This window comes from Bison bison, unplaced genomic scaffold (genome assembly GCF_000754665.1).
Source record: "Bison bison bison isolate TAMUID 2011002044 unplaced genomic scaffold, Bison_UMD1.0 scf7180017864281, whole genome shotgun sequence".
NCBI lineage: Eukaryota > Metazoa > Chordata > Mammalia > Artiodactyla > Bovidae > Bison > Bison bison.
Genome location: NW_011494853.1, coordinates 1,116,057 through 1,133,058, shown reverse-complemented (window position 1 = coordinate 1,133,058; position 17,002 = coordinate 1,116,057). Strand labels below are relative to the sequence as shown.

The following is a 17,002-nucleotide window of genomic DNA, read 5'->3' as shown; positions in this document are numbered from 1 at the left end:
ATGCTGAAGCTGAAACTCCAATATTTTGACAACCTGATGTGAAGAACTGATGTGAAGAACTCATTAGTAAAGACCCTAAGGTTGCAAAAGATTCGGGGCAGGAGGAAAAGGGAACGACAGGGGATGAAACAATTGGATGATGGCATCACTGACTCAATGGACATGAGTTTGGGCAAGCTCTAGGAGTTGGTGATGGAGAGGGAAGCCTGGCGTGCTGCGGTCCATGGGGTCACAAAGAGTCGGACATGACTGAACCACTGAACTGAACTGAATCTTAAGCAACTGAATCTCTGTTTGGTTCATTTTTCTGTTTTGTTCCTTCTGTTATTCTCTTTGCCTCACTGCAAAGCTTGAGGGATCTCAGTTCCCCTACTGGGACTGAATCCAAACAACAGCAGTGAATGCATCGAATCCTAACCACTAAATCATCAGCAAACTCCCTGTTTACTTCCTTTTTTTATGATTTCTATCTCTATTAAAAAATCTGAATTTATTATGTGAAGTAACACCCTAGCTCAACAATTACTGAGCCCTAGCTCAATAATTACTGAGCCTGAGCTCTAGGACCCACAAATCACAAAAGGAGGTGATGCTGCAACCCCTGAAGCCTGGGTGCCTAGAACCTGTTCACAATAAGAGAAGCCCGCGCATAGAGAAATCTGCTGCCCACAAAGAAGAGTAGTGCCTGCTTGCTGCATTTGGAGAAAGCCCATGTGCAGCAACAAAGACTCATGCAACCAAAAATTTAAGACAATAATAATGATGATGAGAAATTTTTTTAAATCTTATTTTCTTCATATATTGTCTTCCTGAATTTAATTGTTTATCTGTGTTTTTTGGAGTTCACTGAGCTTCTTTGTGTGTCTGCCTTATTTCATCATATGTCTTCTATTTCATCACTTCCCAAGTGAATAGCCATGTGAGCTGCCCTGGAAGAAGCCCTGGGCATCTTCCCATCCCCAAGCACAGCCTAGAACTATGAAGACTGCAAGCGTGAGTGTAGATTGGAGTCCTAGAAACCATCCAGAGTCATTAACCAAGTAACTGGGTGGGTCCAGCTCACAACCAGGCCAGCACTCTCGGTTTTATATTAGTTCAGCAGCTTCCCCACATGTCCACAATGGAATTGGCCGGGGGTGTGGGTGGGGAGGAAGGGGTGTTGCGGGAGTAGTACTGTGTAAACATAATCTTTACTTTGTCACTTCTTCATGCCAGCTCTCTCTACACTGAGGAGTCACAGCAGGATCACAATTACATTTTCAGTTCAGTTCAGTTCAGTCACTCAGTCGTGTCCCACTCTTTGTGACCCCATGAATCACAGCACGCCAGGCCTCCCTGTCCATCACCAACTCCCAGTGTTCACCCAAACTTATGTCCATTGAGTTGGTGATGTCATCAAGCCATCTCAACCTCTTTTGTCCCCTTCTCCTCCTGCCCCCAATCATTCCCAGCATCAGGGACTTTTAAATGAGTCAACTCTTCACATCAAGTGGCCAAAATATTGGAGTTTCAGCTTCAGCATCAGTCCCTCCAATGAACACCCAGGACTGATCTCCTTACGATGGACTGGTTGGATCTCCTTGCAGTCCAAGGGACTCTCAAGAGTCTTCTCCAACACCACAGTTCAAAACCATAGCCTTGACTAGATGGTCCTTTGTTGGCAAAGTAATGTCTCTGCTTTTGAATATGCTGTCTAGGTTGGTTATAACTTTCCTTCCAAGGAGTAAGCGTCTTTTAATTTCATGGCTGCAGTCACCACCTGCAGTGATTTTGGAGCCCCAAAAAATAAAGTCTGACACTATTTAAGCAATCTTTAAACAATCTTGAAACATCTGAAAAATAGATGTTTTCAGAGAAGCCCCTTGGTCTGAAATTCTTCCTCTAAGAGATCAATCATGTCAGATGCCTCCATCCATATCTCTGAAACATAAATAGCCAAATGTTCTTGATCTTTATATCTACATCTATTCTTCTGGATCCCCTCTGCCTAGGTCTCCACTTTCTTGCCTTCTTGTCCCATCTGAATACAGGGTGTGGGTGAGCACCAATTTGCCTTCCATCAACTTGAAGATATATATGAACTGATATAATTCATTTAGAAGGAGAGATCCTTGGAGAGACAAGAAATAGCAGCATCCTAAAGAAATGGTAGGAAGAGATGGAAAAGAAAGAATGGATTTATAAGGATTGGAAAATCAAATACACATGGGAGATGAGCAAAGAGGTGTTTGTATCCACTAAAGGAATAAATGAGAGATGAAAAAGGAAGAGGTAGTTATGTACAGTTAGAGTTTTAATTGGCCTGTGAATATTGAGGCAGGATAAGGAAAGCTGTATCCATTCTCTCCCACCAGCCAACCTTCCACTTTGAAACTCATACCCAGTCTGGTGTCCAAGAACAAGTTACAAACTGGTGATGTGACATCTCAGAGGTGTTTAGAACTATTTTGTTTTGTTTTGTTTTTCCATGAGTTCATCTTGTTAGGAAGGAATGTGTGAATATAGATCAAGTTTACATCCTTAAGAGTGACCTGGAGCACTTGTGAGCATGCCCTCATTAGCCTCTAAGACGTGAGAAAGCAGGTCAGCTCACTCATCTTTCATTTCCTTTGAGAAAGATGGCATTTGAGGACCAATCCCCTAAAAGCATTTGACATGGAGCTTGGTAAATTAATAGCACAGCAAAAAGTTAATTTATTCAGAATATTTCATTTTGAGCAATTTTCATATGACAAAATTACAGGTCAGCATTACTCTATTGAAATACAGGCAATTAGAATATCTGAGGCTTCATCTCCTAGTTAATACAGCATCACGAGAAAGTCACTGGGGATGTTCCCAGGGCACTGAGTTCAACATCATCATACCCAGCATCCCCTTTCTTCCCCTGGAGCAGCCAGAAGCTCTCTTCTCCTTGCCCAGGATCAGCTGCCTCTCTGGAGAAGTTCAGACAAGAGCCTGAAGTAGAAAAGAGAAGTTTGATTAGAACTGAGACACGAGGATGGGACAGAAGCCTCTGGTGGAAGGGAGACAAGCACGTGGTTATAACAAAGCATCCCTGGGGCCCAGGTGTGGGGAGGGAGGCTCAGGCTATTTCACATGAGTTCCAGTGAGGATGGATCCCAGCTGTCCTCTCAGATCCAGTGCATGTGGTCTCCTGGGCCTCAGTGCATGGGGAAATCCTGCATCACAGGAGACCTGTGCTCAGGAGCTCTGGGAGACCTGCTTCCAGGCAACACAATACCAAGGAGATGCCCAGCAATGGTAAGAATCATAAAAAGGAATTTAAATGTTCTCCTTTCACAGGTGATAGATGCAAATTCACAAAAAGAGGGAGACTGGAGACAGGAAAAATCTGAATTCCTCACTCACAACCCAAGTCTGCTCTTAGTTGACTTGACTCCTGTTCCCAAATGTCCACAAATAGTATCACAGGTGCACCCACAGATATCTCCTCCCCAGAAACTACACAGGCCCTCAGATGGAGAAATACTCTTTTCTAGAGAATGAGGGTCTTCTTGCAGCTACTGAAATATCAGTTTATTGTGATACACACAGTCAAAGGCTTTGGCATAGTTATTAAAGCAGAAATAGATGCTTCTCTGGAACTCTCTTGCTTTTTTGATGATTCAGCGAATTTTGGCAATTTGATCTCTGGTTCTTTGCCTTTTATAAGTCCAGCTTGAACATTGAGAATTTCATGGTTCATGCCCTGTTGAAGCCTGGCCTGGAGAATTTTGAGCATTACTTTGCTAGAGTGTCAGGCTTTATTTTTCTGGGCTCCAAAATCACTACAGATGGTGACTGCAGCCATGAAATTAAGATGCTTAATCCTTGGAAGGAAAGTTATGACCAACCTAGATAGCATATTCAAAAGCAGAGACATTACTTTGCCAACAAAGGTTCGTCTAGTCAAGACTATGGTTTTTCCTGTGGTCATGTATGGATGTGAGAGTTGGATTGTCAAGAAGGCTGAGCGCTGAAGAATTGATGCTTTTGAACTGTGGTGTTGTAGAAGACTCTTGAGAGTCCCTTGGACTGCAAGGAGATCCAACCAGTCCATTCTGAAGGAGATCAGCCCTGGGATTTCTTTGGAAGGAATGATGCTAAAGCTGAAACTCCAGTACTTTGGCCAACTCATGTGAAGAGTTGTCTCATAGGAAAAGACTCTGATGCTGGGAGGGATTGGGGGCAAGAGGAGAAGGGGACGACAGAGGATGAGATGGCTGGATGGCATCACTGACTCGATGGACGTTTGTCTCAGTCAACTCTGGGAGTTGGTGATGGACAGGGAGGCCTGGCGTGCTGCGATTCATGGGGTCACAAAGAGTCGGACACGACTGAGCAACTGATCTGATCTGATCTTGCTAGAGTGTGAGATGAGTGCAATTGTGCGGTAGTTTGAACATTCTTTGGCATTGACTGACCTTTTCCAGTTTTATGGCCTGGAAAGATATTATTAAAACTGCTAAGTTTTCCAAATTTGTTGGCATATTGTGTGCAGCACTTTCACAGCATCATCTTTTAGGATTTGAAAGAACTCAACTGGTATTCCATCACCTCCACTAGCTTTGTTCATAGTGATGCTTCCTATGGCCCACTTGACTTCACATTCCAAAATATCTGGCTCTAGATGAGTGATCACACCATCTGATTATCTGGGTCATGAAGATTTTTTTTGTATAGTTCTTCTGTGTCTTCTTGCCACCTCTTCTTAATATCTTCTGCCTCTGTTAGGTCCATAATATTTCTGTCCTTTATTGTATCCATCTTTGCATCAAATATTCCCTTGGTATCTGTAATTTTTTTGACCAGGTCTCTAGTCTTTCCCATTCCATTGTTTTCCTCTGTTTCTTTGCATTGATCAGTGAGGAAGGCTTTCTTATATCTCCTTGCTATTCTTTGGACTCTGTATTCAAATGGATATATCTTTCCTTTTCTCCTTTGCTTTCACTTTTCGTCTTTTCTCAGCTATTTGTAAGGCCTCCTCAGACAACCATTTTGCCTTTTTGCATTTCTTTTTCTTGGGGATGGTCTTGATCCCTGCCTCCTGTACAATGTCACGAACCTCCGACCATAATTCATCAGGCACTCTGCCTATCAGATGTAATCCCCTGAATCTATTTCTCACTTCCACTGTATAATCATAAGGAATTTGATTTAGGTCATACCTGAATGGTCTAGTGGGTTTCTCTACTTTCTTCAATTTAAGTCTGAATTTGACAATAAGGAGTTCATGATCTGAGCTACAGTCAGCTCCCAGTCTTGTTTTTGCTGACAGTATAGAGCATCTCCATCTTTGGCTGCAAAGAATATAATTAATCTGATTTCAGTACTGACCATCTGATGATGTCCACGTGTAGAGTCCTCTCTTATGTTGTTGGAAGAGGGTGTTTGTTATGACCAGTGTGTTCTCTTGGCAAAACTCTATTAGCCTTTGCCTTGCCTCATTTTGTACTCCATGGCCAAAATTGGCTGTTACTCCAGGTATCTCTTGACTTCCTACTTTTGCATTCCAGTCACTTGAATAGAAAGGACCTCTTTTTTAGCTGATAGTTCTCAAAGGTCATGTAGGTCTTCATAGAACGGCAACTTCAGCTTCTTCAGCATTACTGATTTGGCATAGACCTGGATTACTGTGATATTGAATGGTTTGCCTTCATGTATGTGACCATGCAAAGATATTATTAAAACACTTGTTCCACCTTTGAATTTGGTTTAGTTCAGTTCAGTCACTCAGTCATGCCTGACTCTCTGTGACCCCATGAACTGCAGCACACCAGGCTTCCCTGTCTATCACCAACTCCCAGAGCTTGCTCAAACTCATATCCATCGAGTTGGTGATACCATCCAACTACCTCATCCTCTGTCATCTCCTTCTCCTCCTGCCTTCAATCTTTCCCAGCATCAGGGTCTTTTCTAAGGAGTCAGTTCTTCACATCAGGTGGCCAAGGTATTGGAGCTTCTACTTCAGCTCAGTCCTACCAATGAATATTCAAGATTGATTTCCTTTACATTGACTGGGTTGATCTCCTTGCCATCCAAGGGTCTCTAAAGAGTCTTCTCCAACACTACAGTTCAAAAGCATCAATTCTTCAGCGCTTAGCTTTCTTTTAAATATGCTCAATTAATGGATAAGTTTCTCTTTTGGCCATGACATAATGCTTGTCAGATCTTAGTTCCTTGACCAGGGTTGAACCTAGGCCCTAGCAGTGAAAGTGCAGAATCCGAACCTCTGGACCACCAGGAAATTCCGTAATCTATAAACCTTTATGCAAGTATATCACATACAAAGTGATAAGTTTATGTCACATTATGGAGACAATAATGCCAAAAGCAGAGTGATTCCTCACTCCTTGCAAGGAGTCTGATAGCATTAAATATGGCATATGGTCAAGATGATGCTACCAAATGTATGAGATTACCTATATTTTGAATCTCTAGGGAGGCTGGGCATTGAGGAGCACAAATTCACTCTTTTCAGATAGAAAGATTGCAGGAGATCAACTGACCCCACTCACCTGTCTGAGAGGACCTCACCCCATCCTCCTTCTCTGGGGGCACTTCCTCCTCATTCCCCTGAGAGGCAGAAGGAGTTCCAGGCACTGGTACTTCTTCAGCATTATCGTAATTTTCAGCAGGGACATCAGTCCTCTGATCTGGGGGTTCCAAGAGCAGACAAGGGAGTGTATGAAACCACAGTAAGTGGGTTGGTCTGGAGAATACCTAAGATACCTTCTGACCCAGAGTTTCTGAGTTTCTGAATAGAGGCACCAGTCACTCCTTGTTTCAAAAGACTTTTTTCTCTAAGACCATGTTTCATTTTGATGTGTCCATAAGCCAAAACATGATATTACATATCTCAATATTTTCTGGTGGAAACTACCTATCTCAAAGCAGCACTTCCACCATTGAGCATTGCAAAAGTACTTTGACAAATTGTGCTTTACAGATGTTATTTTTTTAAAAAACATTGTGTGCCTGTTGTGATTCTGGACACAGAGACCAGTCCCAACGTGACACATCACAGAACAGCCAGAGAAGGACGAACCCCATCTGGACACAAGGGATGCCTCTGGTCCATCAAAGGAAAACCATTCCCCTTAAATCTCCTCTCTATGAGGGAAACTCTCCTCCCCAGAGCCCAGCCAAGGCAGGTCCACCTCTATTTCCTGGAGCAGATCTGTAATCACTGTTGTCCTCACCATCCCTGGTGTAATACGGCAGTTTAGTCAGTGAGAAATCTGACGGGAAGCCTCATGTGGAGACAAACATCACACAACACACAGAATTTTTCCTCCCCACACCCACGGGACCTGTGTTAAGGCTGAGAAGGGACAGGCCTGGCTTCTGCAGTGTAGACAGAGGCTGGGAGGTCACGGGGCTCTGAGAGGCCATCCTGCCTCTTTGGAGGAGCCGTCTCTGTGAGCCTGGGGCACACATGGGGTCTGCAGATGCTGAGAAGATGTGCACAGCCAGTGGGTGGTGACAACCAGAGATCCCAGGAGGGCAGACAGAGACACTCACCTGGGCTGCCCAGACCTTCCTTCTGTGTCAGAAGGTAATCAAGCTCCTCATACACAGCTTCAGCAAGAGCATCTTCATAGCTGGATAAGGCTGAGAGATCCCCCAGCAGGTCAGAGAAGCTTCCCCAGATACCCCGATCCAGCCAGCCCACCTTCATCTCCCTGGTGCTCACATGGGGGCTGCCAGGACCTCAGCATCGTCTCCTACCCCGTGCACCATGTCAGTACCTTCTCCCCTCGTCTAACCCTGATTACAGCTCAGCGCCAACTCTGTCTGGTCTCACAGGACAGGCCATGACTTATGAGAGTTCACACCCCAGTCCTAAGAACCTCTGTCTACTCAGCCCTTAGAGCTCAGCATGGAGCACATGGAGTCTGCAACTCAGAACAGTACCTGGCCCAGGTTCCCCTCCTCATACCTGCCCCATCTCCTGCCTCCACACACTCTCCCTGGTCCCCAGTTCCCCCTGCAGCCCACCTCTGCGCTCTGCTCTCCATCTGAGTAGCTGAGTCACCAGGATGATGAGGACCAGGAAGAGAAGGGACCCCAGGATAAGGCAGAGGACCCCAGGCAGGGAGAAGATGCCAGGGAGAGAATTTGAGGTTGTTCTGGTCCCTAAGGAGAACAGGAAAAAGGGCTGGAGATAGTCTTGGGCATAGAGAATCTCTGTGTCAGCATTTTCAGGAGCTCCGGACAATGGCGTCTCAGCCTCAGACAGTGTCAGGGTTCCCCCGGGTCTCGTCCTGAGACAAGTCAACTCCACTCTGGCCAGTGTGGCCCTGAGGCAGAGATGGGGATTGTCAGGGAGCTGCCCTGCTGAGACAGCCTCTGAGGACCCAGCTCATCCCTTCTCCTTGGGCTTCAGGAGAAAGAGCATCAAACAGTCCAGGAACTTGCACCTCTGTGATGAGGAGCAACACTCAAGGGCAGGTGGGAGTTCCTTAGATTCTACAACATGGAAACCAGACTTCCTTGGACCCCGGGCATGAGAATATTTGACCCTGGACATCAAGGCAGGGGATTTCCTCAGTGTAATGCCCTGGCTGCTCCCCAACAGCCACGGCTCCTCAGACTCTTTCTTCTTCTGAGTTGTCAGAGAGCCCACAGAACAGGTCCCCAGTATTTGAGTATTCTCTCCTGCCCGTGGATGGATCACAGTACCTGCTGTGGTTGTGGGCAATGTCCTTTCACATAAAGAGAAAAACAGTAGTGTGGGGAAGAAGAATTGGCCAGAACGCAGGGCAAACCTTTTCCCTCCTGAGCCTGAAATCACCCCTCAGTCTGCACAACATCAGTGTCCAGTCCTCCCAGCTCCCTCATCCTAGATCAGATCCCCAGCACCCGGGATGTCTGAACACACACTCCCCACCACGCCCGGCCCAGCCCACTGCCCCTGCGCTGCCCCAGCTCACCCAGGGTGGACCCCGAGCCCCTCACTCACCAGAGCACCTCACACCAGCATCCTCCTCGTGCTTGCAGTCGCTCTGCCCCCAGGGCTCCGCAGCACAGTCCCACAGGGAGGACTCCCGGCCCCTGCACCACACCTCGTCCAGCCAGATGCTCCCATTTCCAGGGCCAAACCCCGCAGTCTGCACGGCTTCTAGGGCCTGGCCACAGCCCAGCTGCTGACACACCACCTCGGCCTCTGCCAGGCTCCAGGAGTCATCACACACGGTGCCCCAGGAGCCGCTGTGCCAGACCTCCACCCGCCCTGAGCACTCGCTGTCTCCTCCCCTGAGCCGAAGCTTCTCTCTGTCTGAAAAGGCAGCAGCCCCTCCTGTGACTCCCCTGGTGGGAGGAAGGAGCCCCTGGGAGCCACAGGGGAGGGGGCGGGGCTGACGTACCTGTGCAGGAGGCAGCAGTTGGACAGCTCTTGGGTCTTCTTCCTGAACACAACAGGGAAACAGTGGATCAGGAACAGCTGAGGGTGTTCCTGTCCCCACATAAGATTATCTAAGGTCCATGGCTCAGTGCAAATGACATGTGAAAACACAGGCTCATTATATACTGGGCTGAAACATTCACTGCATCTGATCACCAGCTGAAATTACTTTAAATATTTACTTGTTTATCAGTCTTCACACCCCACAGCAAATATAAACACAGACATCTACGAATGTACACACACTCCTCTGAATGAAAGTTCCATTAGAAGAAGGACCTTGTATATCTTATATGTGCTGTGTTTCTTCTATTAGGACAGTGCCTGCACATTGTATGCATTCATTCAACAAATATCTATGGAAAACCATTTCTAAATACCTAGATAGGGGCTTGATAAATATATATTAAATGAATGAATAGACAAATTCAGTGAAATAAAATTTCTTTTTTTTAAATTCATACTAATCAGTGAAATAGTAAACCAAATATAAATTAATGGTAACAGTCTATGATAATAGTTCATATTAAAAATAATCAGTCCAGAAGCACAGAGTCAATTTATATTCAAAATCTCATATACATAATTTTAATGGAAAGTTATTAGATAGATTATAAACTACTCTTACCTATTATTCAGTGTGACAGTGGGCAAGTGAAGACTACTGTTGTATAAGGAAACTCTCTTTTCTAAATTTATTTTTAATTGGAAGATAATTGCTCCACAATGTAGTTTGGTTATGTGTGTGTGTGTGTTAGTCGCTCAGTCATGTCCAACTCTTTGTGACCCTAAGGACTGCAGCCCACCAGGCTCCTCTGTCCATAGGATTTTCCAGACAAACATACTGGAGTGGATTGCTATTCACTTCTCCACTGGATCCTCCCTGCTGCTGCTGCTGCTGCTAAGTCACCTCAGTCATGTCCGACTCTGTGTGACCCCATAGACGGCAGCCCACCAGGTTGCCCCATCCCTGGGATTCTCCAGGAAAGAACACTGGAGTGGGTTGCCATTTCCTTTTCCAGTGCATGAAAGTGAAAAGTGAAAGTGAAGTTGCTCAGTCATGTCCGACTCTTAGCAGCCCCATGGACTGCAGCCTACCAGGCTCCTCCGTCCATGCGATTTTCCAGGCAAGAGTACTGGAGTGGGGGATCAAACCCAGGTCTCCTGCACTGCAGGCAGTTTCTTTGCTGCCTGAGCCACCAGAAAAGCCCATAGTGTTGGTTAGGAATTTCTTAAAAAGGACGTATACAGGAAAGACTTAGTAGAATTCTGAGAAGATATATGGACACATATATGTACACACTAAGTAAGCCAGAAATTTTTGCATTGGTTAAAAAAAGCCTACTGATATACCTGTGGCAGATTCATGTTGATGTATGGCAAAACCAATACAATATTGTAAAGTACTTAACCTCCAATTAAAATAAATAAATTTATATCTTAAAAAATAAAAATATATTATCATCTTGAAAAAAAAACTACAGGGGAAAAGTGATGGGGGACTGAAGAAAAGCCTACTGAGAAAAATTTGTATTGAGAAGATGCAGAAATAATAAACAAAAGACTGAAAATATATATAAAAGAATTGAAGTTGAGAGAAATATAAATTCAAAAAAACAGAAGGGTAAATAGTACCTGTCATAAAGTATCAATATTTATATATTCTTTCCAGATCATCCCTATCAAAACTCCTACCCACTCTATGCAGAGATCCTCTGAGAAAACGATGGCAGGACCTCTGTGAGCAGATTGCTCATTTTCATGGTCAAAGACTTTACCACCTCTCAATTCACAGGGTTTAATTGTAGGAAAAATATCATCAATAAAAGGTCTCATAGTTTAATACCTCTTTGGTCTTCCAATGAAAAAGACAAAGAGATGAGCAAAGAGAGGCAAGGAAGGGAGTGAGCCTCTGCTTTTGAAGTATCTGATCCCACATTCTCTTAGCTATGGGTTTCAGGCAACATCCAGCATACCCTTCAAGGTGCACCTGAATGGGGTGTGTGTGTGTGTGTATGTGGAGGGGGAGGGAAGGAGAAAGAGAAACAGAGAGAGAAATGTTGAAGGAATAATGTGCTACGGTTTGACTATTTGTTGCCTTCACCAACATTTATTTATTTCATTCAAAACTTATTGCTGAAATCTCAGTTCCCAGTGTAACAGTATTTAGTGGTGGAGTCTTCTCAAACTCTTCCAAAAACAGAAGAAAAGAACATTTCCAAATTCATTTCATGAAGCCAACATCAGTCTGATACCAAAGCCAGATAAGGACACCATGAGAAAAGAAAATTACGGGCTAATACTCTGATAAATACAGGTGCAAAAATCGTCAACAAAATATTAGAAAACTGAATTTGACAATACACTAAAAGAATCATACACCATGATCAAGTGATATTTGTTCCAAGGATACAAGGATAGTTCAACATTCACAAATTAATCAATGTGATACACCAAATAAACAAAATGAAGGTAAAAATCATATCCTCAAAGGATGCAGAAAAAGTGTTTGACAAACTCAACATCCACTTACAGTAAAAACTCTTGTACAAAGTAGGTATAGAAGGATTGCATCTCAACATAATTAAGACCATATGAAAAGTACACAGCTAACATCATACTTGACTGTAAAAAACCAAAAGCTTTTATTCAACTTAGTTTTGGTAGTCCTATCCAGATCCATCAGGCAATAAAAAGAAACTCAAGATATCCAAATCTGAAAGGAAGAGGCAAAACTGTCACTATTTGCAGATTGAAAAGTGAAAGTGTTAGTCACTCAGTCGTGTCTGACTCTTTACAACCCCAAGGACTGCAGCCTGCCAGGCTCCTCTGTCCATTGGGATTCTCCAGGCAAGAATACTGGAGTGGGCTGCCATTCCCTCCTCCAGGGGATCTTCCTGACTCAGGGACTGAACCCAGGTCTCTTGCATTGCAGACAGATTCTTTACCATCAGAGTCATGAGGAAAGAAACCCCCTTACATGATATTATATGTAGAAAACACTAAAGACTTCAGCAAAAATATGAGAACTAATACACTCAGTGAAGTTGTAGAAGAAAAATCTGTATACAAAAATCACATGCATTTCTTTACACTAACAACAAACTGCTATAAGAGAAACTGAGAAAACAATTCTATTTACACTTGCATGAAAATGAATAAAATGTCTAAGAATAAATTTAACCAAGGAGGTGAAAGACATGTACACTGAAAACTAAAAGACATTGATGAAAGATACTGAAGATGACTCAGATAAGTGGAAAGATATTCTGTGCTCATGGATTGGAAGATCTAATATTATTAATATGCCCATACTACCCAAAGCATCTACAGATTCACTGCAATCCTTATCAAAATTCCAATGGAAATTTTCACAGATACAGAAGAAACAATCCTAAAATTTGCATGGAACCACAAAAGATGCTCAATACCAAAGCAATCTTGAGAAAGAATAACAAAGCTAGAGGTGTCATGCTTCCTGATTTCAAACTATATTACAAAGCTAAATTAAGCAAAACAGTATGTCGTTGGTATAAAAATGAACGCAGAGATCAATGGAACAGAATAGAGAGTCCATAAATAAGCCCACATTTCTATGGTCAATTAATTTTTGACAAAGAAGCCAAGAATATACAGTGGGAAAAGGACAGTTTTTTTCAGTAAATGCATTGGGAAAACTGGACAGCCACATGCAAAAAATGAAACTGGACCACTGTCTTATACCATTCACAAAAATTAAGTCAAAATAGATTAAAGACTTGATCACAAGTCCTGAAGCCATAAAATTTCTACAGGAAAAAACAGAAAATAAAATCCTTGACACCAGCCTTTGTGATGACTTTTTGGATTTGACACCAAAAGCAAAGGGAACAAGAGTAAAAACAAGCAGTTGTGATGACATAAGGCTAAAAAGCTTCTGCCCAATTGAGGACACCATCAACAAAGTGAAAAAGCAACCTGTGGAATTGGAGAAAATATTTGCATATTATATTTCTGGTAAGGATTATTATCCAAAATACACAAGGAACTCATACAATTCAGTATCAAAAAACAATCTGATTTTTTAAAAATGGGCAGAGAACCTGAATAGACATTTTTTTAAAGAATACATGCAACTTGCCAATAGGTACATGAAAACGTGCTCAACACTATTAATCATCAGAAAATACAAATCAAAACCACAATGAGATATCACCTCATATCCTCTAGAAAGGCTTTTATCAAAAAGAAGAAATAACAGGAGTTGAGGAGAATGTGAAGAGACAAGAAAGCTTTTGCACAGTTAGAGGGAATGTAAGTTGATGCAGCCTCTATGGAAACAGTATTGAGGTGCATCAAAAATTAAAAATAGGACTGCCATATAATTTAGGAATTTCACTTTGGGATATTTATCTGAAGGAAACAAAAACACTAACTTGAAAACCCAGTGTTCACTGCAGCAACATATGTTCAGTTGCTAGGTTGTGTCTGACTCTTTGCAACCCCATGGACTGCAGCATGCCAAGCTCCTCTGTCCTTCACTAACTCCCAAAGTTTGCTCAAATTCATGTCCACTGAACTGGTGATGCTATCTAACTATCTCATCCTCTGTGGCCCCCTTCTTCTTTTGCCTTCAGTCTTTCCCAGCATCAGGGTCTTTTCCAGTGAGTCAGCTTTTCTCATCACATGGCCAAAGTATTGGAGCTTCAGCTTCAGCATCAGTCCTTCCAATGACTATTCAGGGTTGATTTCCTTTAGGATTGATTGGTTTGATCTCTTTGCTGCCCAAAGGACTCTCAATTCAACTGTGGCATCCAAGCACCACAATTCAAAAGAATCGACTCTTTTTAGCTTCTTCTATAAGCCAGCTCTCACGTCCAGATTTGACTACTGAAAAAAACATAGCTTTGACCATATGGACCTTTGTCAGCAAAGTGATGTCTCTGCTTTTTAATACTCTGTCTAGGTTTGTCACAGAGGAGCAAGCCTCTTTTAATCCATGGCTGCAGTCACCATCAGCAGTGATTTGGGAGTCCAAGAAAAGAAAATCTGTCACTGTTACCACTTTCTCCCCTTTTATTTGCCATGAAGTGCTGATGATCTTAGGTTTTAGAATGTTGAGCTGTAAGCCAGTGTTTTCACTCTCCTCTTTCACCCTCAGTGAAAGGTTCTTTAGTTCCTCTTCACTTCCTGCATTAGAGTGGTATCATCGGCGTATCTGAAGTTGTTGATATTTCTCACAGCAATCTTGATTCCAGCTTGTGATTCATCCAGCCTGGCATTTCCTATGATGTTCTCTGCATATAAGTTAAATAAACAGAGTGACAATATACAGCCTTCATGAACTCTTTTCCCAATTTGGAACCAGTCAGTTGTTTCATGTCCAGTTTCAACTGCTGCTTTTTGATCTGCATACAGGTTTCTCAGGAGGCAGGTAAGGTGCCCTGGTATTCTCATCTCTTTAAGAATTTTCCACAGTTCATTGTGATCCACATGGTCAAAGGCTTTATGTAGTCAATGAAGCAGATGTTTTTCTGGAATTCTCTGGCTTACTCTATGATCCAACAAATGTTGGCAATTTGATCTCTGGTTTCTCTGCCTTTTCTAAACCCAGCTTGCACATCTCAGAAGTTCTCAGTCCACTTACTGCTGAAGCCTAGCTTGAAAGACTTTGAGCATAACCTTGCTAGCATGTGAAATGAGCACAATTGTGAGGTAGTTTGACCATTCATTGGCATTGCCCTTCTTTGAGATTGAAATGAAAACTGACCTTCTCCAGTCCTGTGGCCACTGATGAATCTTCCAAATTTGCTGATGTATTGACTGCAACACTTTAACAGTATTACCTTTTAGTATTTTATAGCAATATATATGAGTCAAACAATGTAAGTCTTCACTGATGAATGGATAAAGAAAATGTAATATAGACTTATATCCACCCATAAAAAGAAGAAAATCTTGCCAGTTTCAACAACATGGATGGACCTCGAGGGCATTATGCTAAGTGAAACAAATCAGACAGAGAAAGAAAAATACCATATAATCTCATTTATATGTGTAATAAAACAAAAAGCAAGTTCAGAGATGCTGAGTAGTTTGTGGTTGCCAGAGGTGGGGGATTTGGTGTGGGCAAAGGTAATCAAAAGGTATAAATTTGAATTATAAAATTAATAGGTGAAGAGATATAACATACAGCATGGTGCTATAGTGAATACTGTATTGTCTATTTGAAAGATGGCAAGAAAATACATCTTAAACATTCTCATCATGTAAGAAAAATTTTTAACTATATATATGGATCTATATATATGGATCCATATATACAGATATAACTAGACTTACTGTAGTGATCATTTATCAATACACACAAACATATAAGCATTATGTTGTACACAGGAAAAATATAATGTTGTATCAATTAAAAAATTTTAATAAAGCAAGTTTGGAACATGTAGATTAAATTAGCTCCATCCAAACTTCATTTTATAAACTCAACTTAAACCCATCACTTAGATTTTAATATATCAAATCTCACTAACAACATCCTACAGTGTTGGGAAAGACACAGAAACAGACATAAGTCACCTGCACATGAGATGTAGGCTTCCTCCTCTGGAGAGCAGGAACTGTATTTCCATGGGCCAGAAGGACACTGCCAGAGAGAGGTATCCGTTTTCCGACACTGAATTAAATCTACCCACCGGGGTCTAGAACCTTCCCTGAGACCAACAGAGGTGTTGAGACTTCCACTGTCCCCACAGCCAAGCTGTCTGCAGATGATGGACACGGTGACATCATTCATGGGGCTGCGGCAGACACTGCCCCAGGTCCCATTGTAGAAAACTTCCAGCCACCCAGCACACGGCTGGTCCTCGCTCATCATCCTGAGGGCCAGGAACTCTAAGGTCGAAAGAGAGGAGACAGGACACAGTGAGCACCCCACTCAGTGCTCTGGGTTTTCCTCTCTCCCCAAAATTGTGAACATTCATCTGTGACCCAGCTGAGGAAGCAAATCCATTAGATGACCAGAGTGAAACTTGTCTCCTTTTCACTTGACTTTGTCCATTTGTGTCTGTCTTTCTAAATATTTCTACCACCATGATGTAGTGGATATGAACTGATTGGAAGACCAACCTGGACACCTGCAGGGAGAGGGAGCTGACTCCTGCTTCCTGACAAAACATCTAAAAGAGTGTATGAAAGGGATGTGATGTGGACAGTGTGGAGGCAGATGGAATAATGGACCCACAGATGTCTGCATGGAACCTGTGTCTATGTTTCCTTATCTGGCAAAAGGGACTTTACATGTGTGATTAAGGTATGGTCCTTGGGATGGTAAGAGTAACCTGAAATATGGTGGATTAACCACCTGAGCATGGTCTAATCACATTCTTAGACTCACTATCCTTTAAAGTGGAATCCTTTTCCTTGGTCTGGTTAGAGGGAGATGTGAATATGGATAATGGTTAGAGAGGTGGAGCATTGCTGGTCTGATGATGAACAGAATGGGATTATGAGTGAAGGAGGGCAGGCGGTTTCTAGAAGCTTGAAAAGACAGGAAACAGATTGTTTCCCAGAGGCTCAGAATTGATGTGGCCCTGCTGAAACTTTTAT

At 42.8% G+C, this 17,002-nt stretch overlaps 1 protein-coding gene across 1 annotated transcript in view; it reads right to left on the bottom strand.

Moving 5' to 3' along the window:
• Positions 1-2,728: 2,728 nt before the first annotated feature.
• LOC104995501 (antigen WC1.1-like) overlaps positions 2,729-17,002 on the bottom strand; it is a 58,847-nt gene continuing 44,573 nt past the window's right edge. Inside the window, 8 exon segments of the mRNA XM_010849379.1 lie at positions 2,729-2,958; positions 6,522-6,659; positions 7,528-7,617; positions 8,005-8,142; positions 8,689-8,711; positions 8,965-9,283; positions 9,372-9,413; positions 15,974-16,288. Coding sequence (XP_010847681.1) covers positions 2,813-2,958; positions 6,522-6,659; positions 7,528-7,617; positions 8,005-8,142; positions 8,689-8,711; positions 8,965-9,283; positions 9,372-9,413; positions 15,974-16,288 — 1,211 coding nt within the window. The 3' untranslated portion in view covers positions 2,729-2,812.